We start from the raw sequence: 24,821 nt of genomic DNA on the forward strand, positions 1-24,821 counted from the left end.
GGCTGTACTTGTCTCATATGTGGTATTTGCATAGAGCCTCCCCTATGTTCTAATGGAAGGAAGGGAGGGAAGGAGGAAGGAAGGAAATACAACTACTGCTCCTTGAAAACTTATTCTATAACCTCTGCTCCAATCCTTTCCTTCCTACTCACAGCCTGAACCTACAATTCAGCATCTGATTCTAGTTCTTTACTAGAACCTTCAAGAACACTAATAATTTTTTTTTAGTATTTTATTTATTTGAGGGAGAGAGCACGCATGCAAGCAGGGGGAGGGGCAAAGGGAGAAAGAATCTCAAGCAGACTCTGTGCTGAACGTGGAGCCTGAGGCCGGGTTGGATACCACCACCCCAAATTCATGACCTGAGCCAAAACCAAGAATTGGACGCTTAACTGACTGAGCCACCTAGGCTCCCCTAGAATGATAACAATATTAAGTACCACCAAATCAAAGACTGCTGTCAATTCCTACCTTACTTGATCGTACTTCAGTGTTTGATAACACCAACCTTTCCTCAGTTTAAATGACTCATTCTAACGGTTTTTTCAGACTTTTCATCTGCTACCAACACTTTAAATGTGAAGAAATTCTGGCATCCACAGACCACTATATTCATCACATAGGTGGAGCACAAATTTTAGACATTTTTAATGTCATTATAAACAATAAAAATATAGTGAGAAACAAGTACTTAAAGGTTTCTCCATAATATTTGACAGTATTATTTGTAATCTTTCTCAATTTATCTATACAGACCATTTGATAATGGCTAGTCTTAAGGAGAATCAGGATCTGTATCTGTGGTAGATATGGTTAGTCAGTGGTCATCATCCATTTCAACATGCTTTGGTATATGACTTCCTGTACCACAAAAACTAGAAAGCTAAAAACTACATTCTCCAGTCTTTCTTCTAGTTAGGGTTATGGATATGATTTAAATTCCACCAGTCAGATGCACTCGCTAGAAATATGGAGAGTAGAAGAGAAGGGAGGCTGTACTGAAGCTGCTGCTACTATTAAGCACCGCCATGGAGATGTCAGACAAGTTTTATTCATTAGCGTTTTCTTTTTTTAGATTTCTTTTTATTTTAAAGATTTTTCTTTATTTATTCGACAGTCAGAGATCACAAGTAGGCAGAGAGTCAGGCAGAGAGAGAGAGGGAAGCAGCCTCCTCTGTGCAGAGAGCCTGATGCCGGACTCCACCCCAGGACCCTGAGATCATGACCTGAGCCAAAGGCAGAGGCTTAACCCACTGAGACACCCAGGCGCCCCAGTAGCATTTTCTTAAGTCCTTCTATCCAGTCATAGGTTTCATGGATATCAACAAGACATCCGTTCTGCCATAGAGGTTGTGGCAGATGTGGCTTGGCTCTAGAGGCAGCAATAGTAACGACAGCTTACTGATGAAGATGGCTGCATGCTGATGGCTGTTTCCTAATAGCGGCAGGTTCCTGATCACAGCAGAGGTGGCAAGGTTCTCAGACAAGCAGCTAAAACTTACAGCTTTCCAATTCTGCAGGTACCCTTCTGATCCTAAAAGAGATAGTAACTCCCTTGGTAGCTCAGCTGCAATGTACCTTTAAAATTTCACTCATGAAAGTTCACATTAGAATCTGTTTCTTCAGTAAGAATTTCTAACAATTCTATAGACCACTTTAAAAAAAAAACCTTTTTTTTTTTTTTAAAGATTTTTATTTATTTGACAGAGATAGACAGAGAGAAAGAGCACAAGCAGGGGAAGCAGCAGGCAGAAGGACAGGTAGAAACAGGTTTCTCGCTGAACAAGAAGCCCAATGCAGGGCTTGATCCCAGGACCCGGGGATCATTACCTGAGCTGAAGGCAGACGATTAACCGACTGAGCCAATCAGGCGACTCCCTCCCAAACCCTCCAGAAAACCTTTTTAAAGTGGCTCCAGGACGCCTGACTGGCTCAGTGGGTTAAAGTCTCTAACTCTGGCTCAGGTCATGATCTTGGGGTCCTGGGATCGAGCCCAACATCGAGATCTCTACTCAGCAGGGAGCCTGCTTCCCTTCCTCTCTGCCTGCCTCTCTGCCTACTTGTGACCTCTGTCTGTCAAGTGAATAAACAAAATTAAAAATAATAATAATAATAAAAATAATAATAATTTAAAAAATTATTTATTCCATGCCCAGTGTGGAGCCCAACATGGGGCTTGAACTCACAAACCTGAGATCAAGACCTGAGCTGAGATCAAGAGTTGAATGGTTAACCAACTGATCCACCCAGGCACCCCTAAAATCTTTTACTAAATCTCTTTCTGCTTGAACTAGCTACAGTTGATTCAGTAACCTAATCCTGACTGGTTTGTTTTCTTACCCTTTATCTCTAACAAATTAGAAAATCCATCTCACATTACTGGTCATCAGAGTTCGGTAAATCTTTCAGCTACATGTGCCAATCTGGATCAAACATGGACTCAGAAATTATAAAGCAATGCCTCACAGAAAACTACCTTTATTGTTCCATTAGATGAACTGAATAGCACAACACACTAAAAAAGCGAAAGCTTTGATTTGGGAAAAGGAGACAAATGGATCTTAACTCTCTGTATTGTTGTATCTGCCTCTGAAAACATTTCATCATTTCCTACTGCAGTATTTGGATGTGTTTTTTAAAAACATGCTCAATAATATAGTACCACATTCATGAATTTGAGAGTGCCAAATTCTCAATACTGACACCATGTAGCCCATGTTGGGTACCTCCATCTCATCCTTAAATTTACACAACAGATCTTGACCCTAAAGCAATAAGATTATTAAGGATTTAAGACATTCAATATATTGCTAAGATACGATACTAGAGCAAGACAATTGAAATAATGGAAATGAAAAAAGGAAGTATTTTTAGTTTTCCCTCGTTTTAAGAGTTCTGTGCATGCCAGTACTACAATATGCAAAGGCAGGTATTTGTCCTACAAAGATAGCTGCTGTGTTGGCCCTACAGCAAACCGTACAAATCTGATTATATTTATAACTGTCACTATTTCCTTTAACAATGAATCAAGATCAGGAGGTGTATTATTGACAAAACAACTGCTCCTTATTGAAGAAAGGAGGATGGCCTTCAAACACATTATCTTTTACACTGTAACAACACCATTTCTTGTTGAAATTATAACTGATAAACTAATCATCCACCGGTATTTCTTCGCCCTAACAGATGTACTGCAAACATGCCAAGAACTGAACTTTCACACTATACATTAGTGGTTTTGTCCAATCATAAAATAAAATAGCCTCTTGCCCATTCACATGGAAGTAACTGTTTCTCTCCATCAGATACACCTTGCAACATCACAAATATGTTAAGTAAATGCTGAGTTTAGCTTTGGTCCCCATCCTTCACACTGTTGCCACTTACCTTTTTAACATGTAAACATATATTCCCCCTTTCTCAAGTCTTCAATGACTTTATACTACCTATCTCACAGGATAAAGATCTAAAGACCCGTCATGGTTTGGTACTGTCTACTACACGTTTGGCCTCATCTGCTTATTTAATCTTTACCCCACAAGTTATACTCCAACAGTACTACACTTTTGGTTCCTTGAACGCTGTGTTCTCTCATGCCTCTGTACATCTGCAGTGCTATTTTCATTGTACGAAACACTCTTACCTGTTTTTTTTTTTTTTCCCTCCAAAAAGCTCTGCTTAAAGGCATTTTTGTAGAATTTACCCTCAATTCTTAGGTAGTCATGTCACTCTTTATTCTTTATTGCATCTTACGTGTACTTTGACTATAATGATCATATTGTATTGCACTTACTGCATTTCATTCAACAAATAAAATTAAGTGCCTACAACATGCCAGGCACATCTTTAAATCCAAGAGATGTAACAATGAATAAAAGTAGGTCTCTGCCCACATGGACCTGTTATACAATCTAGACAGGGGATACAAACATCATAACTCTTCAGTAAGTATGTAAATTTATTGCCTTGGAAGAAAACAAAGTAGGGTAAGAGAGTTAGGGAGTGCCAGATCCAGAGGGTAAAGAAAAGGAGGACAGCAATGTTATTTTATATAGGGAATCAAGGAAGACCTTTCTGTTAAGATATTTGAGCAGATACCTGAAAGATGTCAATGAGAGAATGAGCCATGCAGATAGATATCTGGAGAAAAAAGGGAACAGGCAGAACGAATAAAACATACAAAGGGACTAGAAAAGACATCTGACACTGAAGAAATAGCAAGGAGGCCAGAATGGCTGTAAAACAATAGTGGGACGAGGTAGGAAACAGTAAGAGATGAGGTAGGGCTGAGGAAGGAAGCAGGTTAAATAGGAAAACCTTGGGTTTTTCTGAGTGACATGGAAAGCTACTGAAAGATTTTAAACAGAAGAATGGCATGATCTAACTTCTGTTTCAGAAGAAAAACTGCAGAGGGGGAAGGGGAGAAGTAGGAAAGTAGACAGAAAACTACTGTAGTGACCTTGATTAGAGATAACTTAGAGCAAGTGAGCAATCCTGGCATGAAGAGAAGTGGTGAACTGGGCATATTTTTGAAGATGGAGCCAACAGGATTTCTGATATTCTGGATGTGGGTATGATGGAAAATGGGGTTAAGGAAGACTTCTTAAGAGTTTCAGCCTATGCAGCTGAATGAATAGAGATGTCATTCCCAGAAGGAGGAGCCTCCTGCTGGGAGAGGGAGAGCAAGAGTTTGTATTAGGCATCCTAAGTCTGAGAAGCTGATTACACATCCAAGTGCAGATGTCAAGAGGACAAAGAAGTCCTACCTAGCTGGAGTAAAATCAGAGAATCATCAGCAAGTGCATACTATTTATAAAACCACCAGACTATACAAGATCAAAAGGAGAGTAAATATGGATATGAAAGAAAAGAGATTTAAAGTCAGCCTTAAAGTTCTCCAACTATTTTGAGTTAGCAGAGATGAGAAGGATCCAGCAAAGGAGACTGCTATACTTTCCTACACTGAATTACAAACTTATTAAGGGAAGGCACCGGTTCTTAGCACGCTTAGCTTGTAATAGACAATGAAGTATCTACTGAATAAGTTTGAGCATGTACGTGTGTGGAATTTTAGCATGGACAAAGAGGAAGTTCTAATATCACATCACAAATTATAAACCAGCATATATATTTTTTTTTCCACTTGATGTAAATTGATCTAAGTCAACTGTACCAAAGGTTAAAAAAAGTTTCCTATATATAGTTATCAAGAGCACTAACTGTAAAAATCTTTAGTGTTAACAGAAAGATCATACTGAAAACAAACCAATCCTGAAATTCACACATTCAAATATTTACTGAGTACCTACCCTAAGACACCAGAGATAGAACAGTGAGAAAAACAGACAACGCTGAGTTCTCAGCAAGCCAACACAAATGGACAATAAATGAGTAAAGATGATATGTTAGTAATTGTTAGGCAGGAACGAATCACCACAGAAATGGAGGCAGGGGGGGGGGGGGGGGGGGGGGGGACGTAGCCCAGAAGGTTCCACTGAGAAAGTAACTTCTACACAAATATCTAAACAAAGAGGGAGAAAAGTTAAGTGTTTTAGAGAAAACAGTGCTTTCAGTTATTGGCCAAAAGTAAACAATTTAAACCAAGAAGATAAACACCACTGGGAATCAAAACCGATAAGATAACGTAGATTAACAAAAAAAAAACCAAAGATGGCCAACTCTCTGTTTACAGGATCAATGGTTCTATGCAAAGGTCACTAGACAGTATGCAGATTCTACCATACAAATTTTACATAGGACTAGAATTCCAAATACCAGGCTGGGGGTAGAGATTCTGGTGCATACGCTTCTAGACATGTATGTGAGTTTGCACATATGTGCTTACTTGGGGGTTGGGGATGGCAGTGTGTGCATGCATTTATACTGTTAAGTTTGTACGTGTGTTTGTGTGTGTCCCAGAGGAGGACAATGCTCAGATAAGAAAGAAAAGAAGACAAATATTTATGAAGTAGTCAAGACAGTGCTAAATATCTTCTCATATATCTTATTCAATGTGTACAATGACCTTTAGAAGCATTACTGTTATCTTTTATAAATTTAAAAAAAAATGTTACATGGCTATTAAGGTGATTTAATAGAAATAAAATTCCAAAGCCCAATCTTTCCTTTTCACTTTTTTTTTTTTTTTAATTTAACAGGCAGATCACAAGTAGGCAGAGAGGCAGGCAGAGAGAGGGGGAAGCAGGCTCCCTGCCGAGTAGAGATCCCGATGTGGGGCTTGACCCAGGACCCTGAGATCATGACCCAAGCCAAAGGAAGAGGCTTAACCCACTGAGCCACCCAGGTGACCCTCCTTTTCACTTTTAACGTCTTTCTGAATATAACAGTGCTTAGAGGAACAGACACCTATTCCTTTCTGAAATTATCCTAACGTGCCCTGAAGGCCAAATAAACTTCAAAGGATACAAAGTTAAGAACCAAGACAGATCTTAGTGAGATTAACCCCTAAGAGAAACTGCAAACCAGGGTCCTAAATTAGATGATCCAAAGATAAAGATTATTTGGGGTGAGAATAAAGCTGACTCATAACAGTTATCATTTACTGAATAAATATATACATTATATATGGCAGATGTTTTTAAAGGGCCTTCATATACATTATTTCACGATCTTCAAAGTAACTTCCTCCGAATGATTTTTTTTTTTTTCAAAATATAGAAATTGGGGGTAGAGTGATGACATTCCAGGAGTAAGACACAATGCAAGCAAGTTCCGAAGGTGGGAAAAGGGAAGCACCTCCAAGGAGGCAGTGAATAGTAAAAAGTGACTAAAGCATAAAGGGAGATAAAAGGGGAATAAGAAGAGATAAGACGGGGCGCCTGGGTGGCTCAGTGGGTTAAGCCTCTGCCTTCAGCTCAGGTCATGATCTCAGGGTCCTGGGATCGAGCCCCGCATCGGGCTCTCTGCTCAGCAGGGAGCCTGCTTCCCTCTCTCTCTCTCTGCCTGCCTCTCCATCTACTTGTGATTTCTCTCTGTCAAATAAATAAATAAAATCTTTAAAAAAAAAAATAAAATTAAATTAAAAAAAAGAAGAGATAAGACTACTGTAAAGAAAGGGTGGAATCAACAGAATCTGAAATGCCAAGCTAAAAAGTTTTAACTTTCTTCAGTAGACACAAGTGTCACTAAAAGTTTCTGTGTGGTTGGATCCAATGCTTCAGGGATACAGGACCTAAACTAAGGTACTGAAAGAGCAATGGGAGGAAAAGAAAGCTGGAAGAAATACTACAGAGATAGAATTGACAGAATTTGCCCTGAGTGCCTCAGAATATGGTGTTCTAAACAGGAACAGCAAGCTGAACAGTGGATTAGAACTTCCAAAGGGGAAATGAAAAAAATATGCAAACTTTATCATTTATATTCATAACAAAAAAAATGAAGGAAAATGAATCCAAAATACACTTGAAAATATATAGTCTCACTGTTGACAAGTTTAGTATAAAATTAAAATGTGCTATGCTAGGGGTGCCTGGGTGGTTCAGTCAGCTGGGCATCTGCCTCCTGCTCAGGTCATGATCTCGGGGTCCTGGGATCAAGCCCTGCATCAGGCTTCCTGCTCGGCGTGAGGCTTGCAGCTCCCTTTCCTGCTCCCCCTGCTTGTGTTCCCTCTCTCGCCGTGTCTCTCTCTCTCAAATAAATAAATATGTTATTTAATTATGCATAATAAGATAATCCTGTATATTAACACACTGTAAGGTCTTTCAAATTTTCTTACAAAGTTCAGTTTTTATTTCTGCAAGAAGATAAAAGGTGGACATAATTAAATTGTTCATCAACAAAACTATGAAAGTATACTTTACCCAGTACCACTACTACTTATGTTACAGCCCATACGTAACAGTACCATCGCCATGCAGTACACTAAGTCATCCAATTGTTTCACAACCCCTCTGAAAGATTAGAAAGACTGTAATTCCCAACTTACAGAAGAGGAAACTGAGGCTCAGAGAGGTTAGGTGATTACTAGAAAAGCTGCAGAAAAAAAAATACTTTCAACATGCTACATTATCATTTAGCATTCATTTGACTTCTATACATCTAATCAATACTTTGTATAGGATAAAGAAATCTTAAATGAGAAGAACTGCCATAATCACATCTGACCTTCCCAGGAGTCTCCTCACCCTCTTCAAAGTATGTCAGATTGCCCTAGGTGTATGGTAACAAAAAGTGGGGAAGATGCCTAAAAACTGCAGAGGAGAACATGGTTACGAAGCTGCTATTTCCCTCCTTAGCTGTCACCTTGAAAGTACCACTGAGAAGTTATAAATTTGTGATATTATTCTGGCACAGGATGAGAAACGGTACCAACAGGCAATGGTGACTGCTAGAATATCTCCTACTCAGTACAGTAGGGCTTTTCAATGCATAAATTAACTCAGATAACTAGACTGTCAGCAATTTTTCTCACTCCCAGTAAATGATAAATTATCTTTAAAATATATATATAACCTGAGATCTTTAATCTCATTCAACTGATAAATCATAAAAAACCGACACGCTGCATAATCCCTAACAGAAACCTGGTTCTGCTTAACAACAGGCACTATAATATTAACATGGAACCTGGAAGGTTAAAGAAATCAGGAATAATAGTTTCAGTAATACTGAACTCCTATTCCATCGTAAAAATAAAGCACCGTGTAATCATCAGCATGCCTAAAGCAAGGTAATGCCACTAGCAAGCACCTGATTGGGCAAAGGGCTCCAGGAATCCCGCAGAGTTTAGAGGGTCAGCATAGATGCTGTAAGCAAAGAACTTGCGTTGAGGCTATAAAACATCAACAATATATAAGTACAATTCTTTTTTTTCTTTTTAAGACTATTTTATTTATTTTAGAGACAGAGAGAGAGGTGAGGTGGAGGGGCAAAGGAAGAGAATCCCAAGCAGACTCCCTGTTGAGCACGGAGCCCAATGCAGTGTTGGATCCCATGACCTGAGATCATGACCTGAGCGGAAATCAATAACTGGACGCTCAACTGACTGAGCCACCCAGGCGCCCCTTTAAGTACAATTCTTGAGAAAGCATACAAAGTTAAAGCATAAACTCCAGGGCAACTCCTCAAAAATGCCCTAGTAGGTAAGATGCAACTCCTCAGTGCAAAAGTCTACAGAATATAATCAGGAGCCTCTTGCTTTACACAAGTCATATGCACGATAATTATCATAAATCATAGTTATCTATATTGCTATCATATTAATCACCTCTCACTGAAGTTTAGTCAAGAACAAGAAGTTAGGAAACTGCTGTACATAAAAAGGCAAGTTTCGCAAGGTATTGCCAGGAAGTGTCCATGGGTATACAGATACGTCACCAAGTTGCGGGCAGGATCTTCCTGTGGTTTGTCTTGCCCACTTCAGGTTTCACTTTTGAACGTGTGCTGATTCCTAAGCTCCCTACAGCCCCTTTCTCAAGTAGCAAACCAAACTTTGAAGCACATGTGGTAGGAATCTCTCCTGAGAGGCCAATGGTTCCTACAGCTACGTGAAACTTAGCAAGTCTCCGAAGCTGACCAACAGAACCCAGTATGGCAAGCAAATGAAAAGCCAGGTGGTGGTAAAACTAAAGGCAAATAGATATGACACATATGGGACATGGTGGCTCCTTCTGATAATGGCATCCTGGGGGCCCAAATGCAAAACAGGACTCACTATGATCCAGTACTAAAAAAAAAAAAAAAAAAAAAAAAAAAAAAAAAAAAAAGTAGCACCCAGATACAAATAAGTTGTACCTACAAATGTGCATGTACAAGTATATGCATGTTATGTGTTCCAGGAGAACCATTTACAAGCACAGAAAGCATATGAGCATAGTCAGGCAGACAGAAAAGTAACATTTTTTGTAAATCACCTAAACAGTATTAAAGGTCAAATTTCATAGCATCCCAACATTCTAATTTTATTGAATATCCATAACCAATTTAGGGATAATTACCAACTTTCTGACAACAGAAATACACTCATCAGTTCTTTTGAATATACCATCTGACAGGCAAACTGGTAGACAAACGGATAGTGACCTCGGTAACTTACAGATCTTCTGAAAACCTGGCTCTGCCTTTTTAAACCCTGAGCAAAAAAATCTTTTTGTTGGCATACAATCTTTTTCATGAATTTAGATTAAATGAAATAATTTGCAAAGTATGACACAGTACTCGCAAAAAGGAAATATATTCAAAAAAATTAGTTCACTTCCCCTATCCACTAAGAATATTTTATATAAAATTGTTCAAATTCAGGGACACCTGGGTGGCTCAGCAGGTTAAGCCATTGCCTTCAGCTTGGGTCATGATCCCAAAGTCCTGGGATCGAGTCTCACATCGGGCTCCTTGCTCAGCAGGGAGCCTGCTTCTCTCTCTGCCTCTGCCTGCCACTCTGCCTCCTTGTGCCCACCCTCTCTGACAAATATATAAATAAAGTCTTTAAAAAATACATAAATAAAAATAAAATTGTTCAAATTCAAACTAAGAGGTTCTGTACCACTCACACAAATGTTATATTTTAAAGGATCAAAATTATTCTTTTTACCTCATTCCTCTGAAACAAAACATTGAATTTTTTAAAAAGTCACTTTTCAAATACAAACAATTGGTGAAAATAGGCAAAGTATATGGGATTTCACTTAAAATTTTTGCTAGAAATTCTATAAAAATAAAAGGTTACAAAAAAAAAAAAAGACAAAAAGTTGATCTTACTTTCAGGGACATTCAAAATGTTATCAAGCCTAACATTTGGCTACCCTTATTTTTGTAGACAGGAATAATTTTCAACAGTAGAGCAAAAGAACTTGGACTAAAATTGTATGAAATTCTTTTATATGAAGTCATTTTTCATAACATAGTAATACACAAATACTCTATAGAAAATTAAACCATTATAAGCAAAGCTGATTCACTTTGTTCACCACTGAGGTAACGAATGTTTTATCTCCTTTCAAACATCTTTCTGTGCGTTTTCCCAAACACACATAAAAAAAGATAAAACAGACCATTCTAACAGCTTGCTCCTTTTACTCAATGATACATCTTGACATTCTTTCCTTTCATACTCTGGAAAACCCTCATTCTTTTTTGCTGCTATGGAATATTTGTATTAACATATTACTACATTTCCCTACAATGCACACTTAAGTTGTCTCTAATTGTTTCACCAACAAGGCAACATTATAAACCTTTATATATACCTCTTTTGCAAATATCCAAGTGTTTCTGTAGGGTAGACATGCAGTAGAAATGCATGGGGAATAAACATTTACATTTTTTAACATCTTGCCAAAATGCTCTCCAAAACTGCTTTACACATTTAAGTAACAGTGAGCAAAGTTACATATATCCCCAAACCCCCACCAAATACTGAAATTAACAAGCTTTTCTCTTTTCACAAACTGACAGCTTTTAAAAATTTGCATTTCCCTGATTAATTTTTATTAAATCTGACCAGTATTTTCTTATTTTTACTGGCCTTTTTTTTTTATCTCTTTCTGTGAAATGTCTGTCCATATATTTTATTTTCCTAATGCCCTTTTCCTTTCAAAAATCTTCATGAACTTTTTATATATTCTGGACACTAACAAATACAGAGGCAGTACAGCATATAGATTAGGAGCAACAGGATGGACCCTGGAGCCAGTTTGCTCAGTTTGAATTACAGCTCCACCACTCACTAACTGTCTGATCTTGGTCAAGTTACTTAGTTTAGCTATCTTGTGCCTCAGCTCCCCACCTGTAAAATGTGGATAATAAATGTTATAGAGTTACCATAAGGATTACATTACTTAATTTGCCAGGGCACCTGGGTGGCTCAGTTGGCTAAGCATCTGCCTTTCGATCAGGTCATGATCCCAGCCCCAAATCAGCCTCCCTGCTCAGCAAGGAGTCTGCTTCTCCCTCACACTCTCCCTCTGACTCTCTCCAGGTCTTGTGCTCTCTCTCTCACTCTTTCACTCTCAAATAAATAAATAAAATCTTTTAAAATAAATAAATAATTTGATATGCTTAAAGGGCTTTAAAACAGTACCTGACACAGAATATGTGACATGCCAGTGTTTTATTTTTGTCAACAGGATTTACTGTAAATATCCTCTTACAATCTGCTATTTGTCTCTTAACCCCTGTTTATAAATCCTCACTTATCTTTCCTCAAAAAGTTCTTTTTCCATCTCTCTTCTAACATCAGAAATTATATAAGCAGATGAAACCAACAAACTGACTCCCTTCACTGGATCTCACAACCAACTTCTCAAGAATAAATGCAGACATCAGCCAAAGCATCTAAATTTTTAAACATCTTTCTACTAAAAAAATAACTAGCTTCCTTACTGCATAAAGCATTCCCAAAAATCAGTAAGAAGACTAACGGATCAAACAGAAAAAAAGGACAAACAAAATAAACAAGTTCACCCAAAAAATGGAAATAAAAATTGCCCTTAAAAATATGAAGAGAGGGCACCTGGATGGCTCAGCGGATTAAGCCTCTGCCTTCGGCTCAGGTCATGATCTCAGGGTCCTGGAATCGAGACCAGCATAGTGCTCTCTGCTCAGCAGAGAACCTGCTTCCTGCTCCCTCCCTTTCTGCCTACTTGTGATATCTCTCTCTCTGTCAAATTAATAAATAAAATCTTTTAAAAAAAATTTAAAAATAATATGAAGAGATCCTCAAACTCATTTAGAAGTGCAAATTAAAACTACAAGTCAAATGTTCCTTTGCATTAGACCAGTAAAGATCAAGACATTTTAAAATACACACTATGTGAGCAAAGAAAGAATCATTCATTCGTTGCTAGTGAGAGCAAAAATTGCTAGTTTCTGTGGAAAGCAATTTGGCAGTGTCTTTCCAAAATAAAAATACGCATACCAATTCATCAATTTAACATTGAGGAATTTACCCTACAGACAGACACATACACTCATATAAAAAATGACATAACAGGGGGTGCCTGAGTGGCTCAGTTGTTAAGCATCTGACTTTGGCTCAGGTCACGGTGCCGGGGTCCTGGGATCGAACGCCGCATCAGGCTCCCTGCTTAATGGAAAGCCTACTTCTCCCTCTCCCATTCCTCCTGCTTGTGTTCCCACTCTTGCTGTGCCTCTCTCAAATAAATAAATAAAATGAAACCTTTTTTAAAAATGACATTAACAACAAGGTTATTTATTGCAGTACTGTTTGTAATAGCAAAAACTGCAAATACCTACATGTCCATCAATAGGGGACTGGTCAAATAAACTGTGGTATATCCAGATGATGCACTATTAAGCCAACTGTTAAAAAAAACAAAACAAAACAAAAAGGCAGCTCCCCATATAGACAGATACCACAAATCTTCAAGCTACTATCACTAAGTATATAAAAAAAAAAAAAGATGCAAACAACGTATATTTTGCTACAATTTACATGTTGGTGAGAGAGACTAATACTCATACATTTATATTTATAAATGCTTAAATGATCTCTGTAAGCATACATAAGAAACTAATACTGCTTGCTTGTGGAAAGGGAATAGCTAGGGGCAACAGAAATAAGTAAACTTAATTTTAAATGTATACTCCTTAGCACCTTTTCACAGTTTTGTACCAGGTATTATATTCCAGGTATTTGTATTACCTAATCAAACAAATAAGTAAATAAATCTTTTTAAAACTAAATTAATTAAAACCTCCCTGTGATCACACCACACTTTCTGCTGGTACTATTTAAATGGTCACAGGGGCTCCTGGGTGGCTCAGCTGGGTGTCTGACTCTTGATTTCAGCTCAGGTCATAATTTCAGGGTGTGAGATTGAGCCCCACATGACACCTGCTTAAAGTTCTCTCTCTCCCTCTCTCTCTCTACCCCCATCCCTCCCCACTCCGATGCTCACGCACCCTCTTTTGCTCTCTCTCTTATGAATGGATGAATGAATAAATAAATGAATAAATAAATAAAATGGTCAGGTTGCTAAACTACTCAAGTAGTTGTGGCTAGTCTGTTCAACTGACAAAAGCAGTTCTCCATCCTCGGGATCCATTATCACTCCCTATGGAATATTTCAAACCCAGAGATGTCCAAGTACCACCAGAGAAATTCTGATTCAGTAGGTAGTACAGCCTGGGCACCAGAATTTTTTAAGTTCACGGGTGACACTGATAGGCAGTCAGGACTGAAAACAGCTGAGTTATAGCAAGAATTACACAAACAGGTAAACAACCAGGCTCAATCTCCATTTAGGCCACAAGCACAGTTTCATCACTAATCCTAACCACTTCACAAAGTCCTTAAAAAGGACACCTGGGTGGCTCAGTTGGTTAAGCATCTGCCTCCCGCTCAGGTCATGATCACGGGGTCCTGGGATCGAGTCCTGTATGGGACTCCTCGCTGAGCGGGGAGCCTGCTTCTCCCTCTGTCTGCTCTCTCTTTCTCTCTCTGACAAATACATAAATAAAATCTTAAAAAAAAAAAAAAAAGGAACAAATGAGAGTGTGTAGATAGCAGAATGAAAATGTAATACTACTTCTGGATATATTACTACAGAGGCAATACAACTGCTTCATATATTAAATGTAGTACATCTGCAACATTCATACTAAAGACGAATTCATTCTACCTAGCATTTCAGAAAGAACTTTGATAGTAATGGATTAGGGCTCCACAGGCACAAGCATTTACTGTGTAACACTTCGAATAGCCGAGTGTCAAGTTCTTCGTTTGTAAAATGAGTGGATGCAATTTGTTCCCCACCTTCCAGCTCTAAACCTCAATAATTCTCTAAAGCCAATCATTATTTAGGATAGACTTTAGGATAAACTAGTAAGGGCTTTTTCATCCCATTCACAGCCTAGGCTCAATTCACAGCCCAGAGGGAACAGACATTAGCTATTATGTACTGCTGACTAAATTAATAGTCACAGAAAAAATTTAAGATTCAAACAACCTTCATTAATAAGTCTCACAAAAACATTTCAAACAGTGCATCTTATACAAAACAGGCATATAAAAACATTTAAGCATTAAAATAAAAATATCTCATGTAATGTTTTAAAGCAAATGGTTCAATTTAAAAAGCAACTAAGACTTAATGCTAGAATGGATGCTAAAGACCACTCTCATTTTACAAGTGAAAAAAGAGGGAGTCAGCAAAGCTAATGAATCTGCCCAAACTCATTCTGTCATTAATGATATTCCTAGCACCAAGTCCACAATAACAAATTTGTCAATTACTGTTCATTGATGTTTGCATGTACACTGGTAAAACGTTATAAAGCATATTATTTTAGCTACTAATTTTTGATGACTGAAATAATATACAAAACTAAGGACAAATCATAAAAATTTTTTAATATACATGACGTGTCTTAATTTACATTGATGACTACACAAAACTGTTAGCAGGTCTTAAAAGAGAACAGAACTTTATTAGTAAATAAAAGATATAATCTGGTATTATTGTCAAATAATTTCATAATGCACATTAAAAAGGAAATAGGATTGGTATTTAAGATTAAAGGATAAAATGATAATTTTATTTCAGCTACATTAGTTCCACAGTCTCTTAGAAGCTATTCAAAGAGTTCAAAAAAAAACCTCTATGAATTTATTGAGGTTTACCTCCTGTCTTCCTCAGAGAAATGATTAGCAGACTGCTCTGTGAACTTTTACAAAGAACCCTTTTCTCTCATTTCTATCCATCTGAAAGATGGATTCTTCCTCAATCCTAAATAACTCATCATCTCATTTCAAATTTTTGAGAATAATGAATTCTTAGCATGAACAAACCTTTTAGCAGCTTTCCCTCTATTAATTTATTAAATAACTTATCTAATTTCAAATATCTGATAGTAATAAATTCTTAGCATGAATAAACTTTTTCATCTCTCCCTCAATTCTATTGCGTCATCAATAAAATGTCTTGATTTTTATCTTACTACCAAAAAATTCAAACCTTTCATGACAGACAAAAACACTTACTGTATCAGGTATGATTATAAGATTTTTCTTTTCCATGCTCAGGAACAATTAGTAGCAATATTCATGGAGTACAGTCAGGTAACAATATTCAAATCTCCTAATAATAAGCACTCACAGCATTTAAAAAAATTAATCCTTTTCCTAATGAGGCAACTTTGGCATCAGTTCAAACATAAGCTCAATTGGCACTGTAATTTTGAAAGGAATGAACTTCCTGTCACAAACCCATATAGTTTTCTTTCAACAATACTATTATCTTCTAGTTTATCTGTAAAATTTACGAAACAGTTTCACATCTAGTATTTCAAATCCTCCTCAGGATAACATAATGAGAAATAGGGCATTTTTCTAAAGGCCTATTATGTCCCAGGCATTATGCTGACAATGGGATAGTTAAAAGAAAAAAAAAAAAAGAATGAATTCCACCCTGGAAGAGCTTGCAGTCTAATGGGAGAAAATAAATGAACAATTTCTATAAAATGTGCTAGAGTAAGGACAAAGAATTACAACTCCCCAGTGATACTAGGGCCTAACACTTTCTCTCCAGGGATGGGGGTGGTGATGCCCTGCCCCAAAGGCAGCTTTGGTCAGGAGATCACATGCAGCAGGCTTTTGAAGGATGTGTAGGAGTTCCTGACATAAGTACAGGGTTGAGGAAAGGAGAAAGACAATTCCAGGCAGGGGGACATGTACAAAATGGCTAGTGATGAAGCCTTATTCCCATTTTAAAATTGAGGAAGATAGGGGAACCTGGGTGGCTCAGTGGGTTAAAGCTCTGCCTTCGGCTCAGGTCATGATCCCAGAGTCCTGGGATGCATCGGGCTCTCTGCTCCGCAGGGAGCCTGCTTCCCCCTCTTTCTCTCTGCCTGCCTCTCCGCCTACTTGTGATCTCTGTCAAATAAATAAATAAAATAAAATAAAATAGATGAGGAAGATAAGCTCAAAAGGAAAGTGAGCAGTCTAAAATCACATGAATAATAACAATGTAGGAAACAGAATACAATCCTTCTGATTTTAATCAGCTTTGTACACCAGAAAATGCCAGTAAGCATTGACAAGAACATCAGATAAAGATTAATTTTTACTCCTATTTATTCCTTCCCAAGAGATTGTCCATGTCTGACCAAGATCCTGGGCAGAAGGGGAGAAATGACTGGAGGAGTAGATTTATTTAATTCTCCAATCAATTCTGTGAGATAAGTAATTTTATTATACCCATTATACACACAAAAATACAAAGGTACGGGGTGCAGGGGTGGCTCAGTTAAGCATCTGATTCTTGGTTTCAGAACATGCACACTCTCTCTAAAATAAATAAATAAAATCTTAAAAAGAAAAAAAAAGAATACAGAGGCACAAAAAGGTTAACAATTGGGAATTAAGAGAAGATTCAAATCCAGGTGACTAACCTGACCAAGCTTCTAAACTCAAGCACTTAACCAGACCCCAAAGATCCTACTTTGCCTAAGAGCTCTACATCATTTGGTCTAGAGAGACTGAGGATACCAAGTAAGTTCTGGATCACATCATGATGCCACAGGTCTCACACTGTACTACACATCTCAATACTCACATAAATCCTCAGATTTGGCTCCCTTACCAATCTGAGGAGACCAATCCTTAGATTCTGGTCTCCCTTGAGTAGGTAAACCCACGAAGAAGGTGGCATGGGCTCTTTCAGCAACATTCTTACATTCTGATTACCAGCTGATTTAATTAGATGAAAGCAAACTTAACAAAAAGTGATAACCAGAAAGACATAAAATAACAGCACGAAGCTTGAAAAGCACAAAGAAGAAAGCTCCAATCCCTCTCTCTAGCTTGGGAGGTGGGCAATGCAAAAGTGCTTCAGGTACATGTAAGCATACCTGCCACTGACTGCATGGCAGCTCACACTAAAGGATGGAGTCTGTAGTACCTTAATTTCCTTTATCAAGGGTTCATATGACAACTCTGGGACTTCAAAAACCATCCCTGCCTCTTGAATATTAGGGAAGCTGACCATTTGAAATGACCGTGGTTTTCGAGGGCACCAAATGACCTCTGGGAATTGAGGATCAGCACAGAAGACAAAATACTATCAGCAACACTGGATTTGCTAATGTTAGTTGACTGACCACAAAATGGGTTTCCAATCTGTCAATCTGGTTATTTCACTTGTGAAGGATATGAGAAAATACTGGAATGAAACCCCTAAAGAAGACTGTAGACTATTATCTCTACAACTTTAAAGATACATAAATCTAATCCATCCTCACTTTTTGTGGTAGCATCTGGAGTTGGTGGGTCCTATCCAGGTCTAGGAAAAAGGATGTTCCTTTGAGGCTCACTTTGAATCCTACTGAACTCTAACTCTCCAGATTAGAGGCTCTCAAACAGCAGTCTGAAATCTGCCAGCACATCTCCAGTCTAGTGGGTACTACTAGGCTTTCCTCTTGAGGTCTCCCAACATGGTGAAAAGGAAAGCTGACGTGGTTACCCACACCCTCAAGTTGCTTAGTATCTTCACTGTCAGGATCACCACCATCCCATATCTGTGACTTTAGCACCTGCTGATGACTCCTCCAGCCCCCACCCTGTAAAACCCATATGTCAGTTTCAGGGAAACAGAAAACAGCATCTCTTCACAGGGTTCCGAAGATCAACCAACTGTGGATTATACCAGCTAAAAGAAGGGCAAAGAAATGGAGAGGGAGGTGGGGAGAAGCTTCATTTATATAAGTATCCTAATACATTTTTTTCTAAAAAGCAGATATTCAGTGACCTGAGCTTTAAGCCAAGCAATTCCAAAAGAAGAAATGACCTGAAATAACAAATAGGATACCTCAACTATGGTTAAAGCGGTAATACCATTCCCAGCAACTGGACGATCAATCCCCAAATCTGGGTAGTGGGGCTTTTATAAAGCACAGAGACAAAGCTGTGTTTCTGTACTTGTATGTCTGAGTTTCACTCACAGTGGTATCTGCTGTTGTGATATCTCTGCTATGGAGCAGGTGAAGGTGCAGGGCAGCTAAATCCTTCTGGAAACAGCCCAACCCTAACTCTCAATTCCAAGATGTGTGTATGTAGTTCCATAGTATAACCTGCAGCTCGATAAACCAGAGGCTCCAGTGGATATTGCCTAGCATCATGACAGTAAAATGAAAAAGTGGTAAAATTTGGAAAATTAGATCAAGTCAAACCATTTACAATTTTCCCAAATGTTAAATAAGATATAAATAAATATTAAATATAAGACTTAATCTGAATTTTGAAAAGATTTTATACCCTAGAAAGTAATTTTAATACTGGGAACATAGATATGGACCAGATCTATTTCTCTGATGTCATCTTCCAGGTTTGAGAACTAAACTCAAGATCTCAAGTTGCCTAGGACTACTTCTGGGAACAAAAAGATGAGAAAATTTAACACGCCTGCCTCTGAGATTTAATAAAATCTCAGTACTTGAAGAGGGGAGCAACTTGAAAAGAGGAAAGGGGGAGAATCCAAGCTCAATTAATAATATTTTTCAGGAAGAGGAAAATTTTACATCATGTGCAACAAAGAGCACTGTTAGCCATTTTACTGCACTTCGATTTTCTTCTTATAAAGTAAAAAACTGGGACGCCTGGGTGGCTCAGTTGGTTGGACAACTGCCTTCGGCTCAGGTCATGGTCTCGGAGTCCCGGGATCGAGTCCCATATCGGGCTCCCAGCTCCACGGGGAGTCTGCTTCTCTCTCTGCCCTTCTCCTCACTCATGCTCTCTCTCCCTGTCTCTCTCTCAAATAAATAAAAAAATAAAATAAAATCTTTAAAAAAAAAAAAAGTAAAAAACTACTCCTCTTACTAAGGGCTATTTGTCGGAAAGATGAAGCATATTTCCATTCTGAGATACTGAATTTTTAAGAAGGTGATTTTTGACAAAAAAATTAGTTTTACTGATATATCTTACAAATAGCAAAAAAAAAAAAAAAAAGAAAAGAAAAAGAAAAAAGAAAAAGAAGAAGAAAAGAATAGAAAATGAAAAGGCGTTTCCCCTGAATAAACTACTGTGAAAAAATTTTAACTCTGACTCTCAGAGTCACTTTTTTAAAAACAAATACCCAAATGACTGAATTCAAATGGTCTATTGTAACGCTCGGAGCTTCTGAGCAAAAATTCTATATTAAGTCAACTAATATGGCTCGCTCACAAAAGTAACAATTAAATGCAAGAGAAAGAAAGGAATTAAGTGGGTTAAGTGCGGGCTGGATGGCTGTGTTTTGAGACCTGCACACAGGAAGCCACTACATCCTGTCTTAAGTCCCTGTCAGTCACATTGTCTCTCAATCCAAGTCCCCGCCGCAGCGAGGTGGGGCGAGTACAGGTGTCCGGCCCCGAGCCCCTCCCAGCGCGCTCACTCGCGAACACCCGGAGCTGCGGTCGCCAGAGTCCCAGGACGGCCTGTTTCCTCCAGCTCAGGGCGCCTTTTTCAACCTCGAACAGGCTCGTGAGCCCAGGAAGCAGGCAGCCCCCTCCCCTCGGGCCAGCCCCACTTCCCCGCCCTCCTCCTCCTCCTCCTCCTCCGGCCGCGCCTCCCGTAATTACCGCTCCGCTCCCACCTCGGGGCCGCTCCCCGGCGCCCGTGCCGCCCGGAGGCCTTCGTCCCAGGGCTGCCGGAAACTTCCCCACGCCCCCGGCTCACGCCCCCGGCCCCCATCCCCAGCCCCCCGCTGGGGCGTCCCCACGTCCAGGCCGCGCCCCGAAGCCGAGCCCCTCAGGCCGGCGCTGCTCCCGGCGCCCCTGGGGCCCCCCTCCACGCAAATTCCCGGCTTTCCACTCCCTCCGACAAGAGCAGCCCCAGCCCACGCCGCCCCGTCGAGGCGACGACTCCCCCAACACACCCCCCTTCCAACCTCAGCCGTGCCGGCCCTCCCCGCGCGCCTCGCCGGCCCCGGTACGGGCCCCAGCCCCCGTCTGCCCAGGTCCCCTCTCAGCCGCGCCATCCGAGTCCGGCTCGGCGCCGCCACCCCCGCGCGCCCGCCGCCCCCTCAGCCCCGCGGCGGCCCCCGCCGGCCGCCGGGTGGGTCCTCTCAGCCCGGCCCCGGCTTACAGATCTTGCCCCGCAGGCTCTGCAGCACTCGGACTTCTCGACTGTCCTCATCCCCGGCCTCGGGCTCAGCCGTCGCAGCCGCCGCCGGCGCCTCGGAGGAAGCCGCCGCAGCAGCAGGCGCCGCCGCCGCCATGGTGCCGCCCGGCCCGTGCCGCAGCCCCGCCGCCTGCGTAGCCCGCGAGGCGGAGCCCAGCGGCGGCCTAGGCTGGGGCGAGCCGCGCGCCTGGCCCCGCCCCCGGTCCGCAGCCTGGCTCGCCCCGCCCCGCCCCTGTCCCGCCCCCGCCCCACCCGGGTCCCTGCAGTCGCCGCCCGCCCCCCACCCCCACTTTCAGTCTCCCCGAAGCGGGGCCGCTCGGGCGCGAATCCAAGCGCTGGCTTTCCTGCTCTTTGCCCCCATAAAAGCCCAGGCGCTAGCCAAGTGCGGCTCCAAGTTGTGGCTCAGAGCAGCCCTGAAACCCCATGAGGGAAAACCCCAGCCCTCTCGAGATCCCCAAATCCTTCTGGGAATTAGGCTCCCCACCACAAGCGGACTACCACAGCTTCTAACGCTCGAGGGAACTCCCTGTGGAAAGATAACAGAGTGGAATTTGACAGTTGAGAGCGCCTCAAAACTACCTTATTCAAAAAGAACCAAGAGGTGTACTAGAGATTTCCCTAATAACATCCGCGTGCTCCCTACCCGAAAGCCACACCGCCACACACACAAATCTTCGCTTTTGAGTACAAAAGCTGGTTCAAAAAAAGGATACTAGCCCGCAATTACAACAGGAGAGCAGCATGGGAGATCCTCCCACGGAAGAATTCTGAAGCTCTAACCACCACTTGTGTATTTTGGAGACAGAAAGCGCATAGAAGGATCGGGTCCCATCCCTTCCCGCGCCCCCATCAGTGGGCTTGCTAAAGAGTTGATTGACACTAGGACATTCGTAAATCTTTGACTAGCTGTTAGCTTTATTTCAAGGAACTCTTTACACTGAGTAAACTGCATGAATAATACCCTGGTATGAGATGAGGAAGATGATTTCCTGGTCTTGAGGTTGTTAACTGCACTTCCCTAAGAGGAAAGAAACTGTGACTTAATAGGGCAGGGTAGTTGTTTTCCAGGGCTACAATAGGAATCATTCCCTCTGTCAACAAATATTTTTTGAGGGTCAGACTTAATGATAGCCTCAGAGAGAGCTCCAGCAATCCAGCGGCTCAGTCTGGGAGAGATACAGGAAAAGGACAGAGGCACTAGAGAAAAGCCCTAAGATGAGGAAACTGGAGAGACTTGGAAGGCCTTCCTGGGAAATGCACTGAGGAGTGACCTGAAGGTCAGAAGGGAAAGGCACACATGTGCCAAAGAGGAGAAGTCATTTGTGCAAAGTATGGGCAACCAGAAAGAATGGCCTTAGTCTGTTTCTGTCGCTGAGGAGTGACACTGCTGTTTCCATGTGTGCTGTGGGGGCCCTCTCGGAGACTATTACATTTGTTGGAGAAAGTGAACCTATCTCCTCTTATTTGGAGGTTTTGCTGTCATGTCGAACAAGAAGTCCCAAACTGAACTCCCTGTCTTCCTTTGCAAATCTGAGTTCATAGCCCTCGTCTGTTATCCGGGTTAGACTCTGACTCTTTTATTTTCTTCATCTCTTGTCCTTATACTGTTTTCAGCTGCCGCATAATTCTGATTCTGCCAAAATCGTTTCTCTTTCTTCTTTCCATTTCATTCCCTGTCATTGTACTGACTTACGTACATCCTTACTTGAATAGTGTTAACATGTGGGTTTGTTGTTTGTTTTTAAAAAGGCATGAGCTTATGAAGCAGACAGACTTGCACTGGAGCCTAGTTCTACCACTCTTACGTGTGTGGCATTGGGCAAATTCTTCAACATTTCTAAACCTGTTTCTTAACAATAAAATGGAAATGCTATACTTCTTCCTTCTTCAAAGGTTTAGTGTCAGGATGAAATAATTACCAAGAGTATGTGTATGAAGTGTCTGGTAGAGTCATGGGCACGTAGTAGGATTAACACAGTAAATGTCAGTCAACTCATGCTCTGGACTGGAACTCTTTTTTTTTTTTTTTTTTAAAGATTTTATTTATTTATTTGAAGACATAGCGAGAGAGAGAACACAGAAGCAGGGGTGTGTGGGAGAGGGAGAAGCAGGCTTCCTGCTGAGCAGGGAGCCTGATGTGGGGCTTGATCCCAGGACCCAGGGATCATGACCTGAGCCCAAGGCAAACACTTAACAACTGAGCCACCCAGCTGCCCCTGGACTGGAACTCTTATAATAGATCTCTCCTCTCTCTCATTCCTCCTACACATGCCACTTAAATTAATCTTCCTAAAGCAAAAATCGGAGTTTGTCACTTGGCCTGCTCAAAAAAAACTCCAGTGGCTTCATTCATCCCTTCAGCTAGCAAGCAAGCTACACTATATGTCTCAAAGAGTGCTATAAACAACCAAAAGACAGAGCTCAGATTTCTTAGGCAAGGGCTCAGGGTTGAGACTGGGCGCAGCCTACCTAACCCCTTGTAACTCCAGCCACACTGAGCCACTTTACCCACTAGCCCTCTAGGAGTGACCTTCTTCCTGCCCTTCCAAATGCTGCCTCATCCATGTGTCTTTTTCTCTCACAGACGGAGGTTCCTATTTGTACCTTTTCGTGGCATTAATCATTTTCTGCCTAGTAGTATGTATCTGTGTACTTGTTTATCTCTTCTCCGAAATTCATTTCTAACTCCCACAATAAATATCTGTTGAATGAATGGATTGAATCATATTAGTCCATGTACTTTCTCCAATCGGCAGACTTGAAGCTTTCCTGTTTTGAAAATTCTATTTTCTATCTATCACTCAGTCTCTTACTTGTCCAAATGATTAAAATTGGAATGGGAAACTTTAATAGGAGCCTCAAATTTGAAGTTAAAAGCTGGTGTTTAAAGATTTGTTCCTTTCTTTAAAATATCAATATCTAAGAGATGCCTAGGTGGCTCAGTGGGTTAGGAGACCGCCTTAGTTCAGGGCATGATTCCAGGGTCCTAGAATGGAACCCCACACCAGGCTCCTTGCTCAGCAGGGAGTCTGCTTCTCCCTCTACCTGCTGCTCCCTCTGCTTATGCTTTCTCTCTCCTACCATCTCCTCTCTCTCTCTCTGTCAAATAAATAAAAAAAAAAGTATATCAATATCCAAAAACTAAAATAAAATATCAATGTCCATACCAGGGTTTCATTTCCTTTCTTTTTCACTAGCTAAATCCCAAGTCCATAATTCCATTACTAAATTGTTAATAAAGGTATGAAGGCAATTTTAAATGAAATAACACTCCTCCTATAGTCTTTTTTCCCCAGTCTTTCTGTGGTAGGTTTCAGAATTATCATATTGTTTCACTGAGACCCAGAAACTCCATTTTTCCTCCATCCAAAATCATTCCTAATTATTCTAATTCTGAATAAACATTTAAGGATATTACTATTCTTTACTGATACTGGCCTGCTCTGCAGAGATCTTTAGCAGAATCTGTGTTTCCTTAATGTAAAATATTCAGGAAATAACGTTTTGTAAAAACCAATAAAATTTACTCACAGTACAATTACGAGAAGCCCATCCCACCTCCCTCCCTTCATTGCCCTTACACTGTGTTTTAAATTCATCTAGAGTTCCTCCCATTTCTTCATTGTGTTTTGCAACTGGAACAATATTGCATCATACACAAACTTGCACTTCATTTCCTTCCTCAAATTATTAATGAATGTGTTTAAAGGCCATCACTCCTATCTCTACCCCCTCCATTCTGACAAGC

The 24,821-nt window shown here is 40.4% G+C and overlaps 1 protein-coding gene across 6 annotated transcripts in view; it reads right to left on the reverse strand.

Moving 5' to 3' along the window:
- RASA2 (RAS p21 protein activator 2) overlaps positions 1-21,206 on the reverse strand; it is a 142,699-nt gene extending 121,493 nt beyond the window's left edge. For all 6 annotated transcript variants that reach the window (XM_032347149.1, XM_032347160.1, XM_032347155.1 and 3 more), the window contains exon 1: positions 21,038-21,206. In XM_032347149.1, coding sequence (XP_032203040.1) covers positions 21,038-21,170 — 133 coding nt within the window. In that variant the 5' untranslated portion in view covers positions 21,171-21,206. The remainder of the gene's footprint in view (positions 1-21,037) is intronic.
- Positions 21,207-24,821: the final 3,615 nt, after the last annotated feature.

The sequence above is a fragment of the Mustela erminea genome, chromosome 1, assembly GCF_009829155.1.
Source record: "Mustela erminea isolate mMusErm1 chromosome 1, mMusErm1.Pri, whole genome shotgun sequence".
Taxonomy (NCBI): Eukaryota; Metazoa; Chordata; class Mammalia; order Carnivora; family Mustelidae; genus Mustela; species Mustela erminea.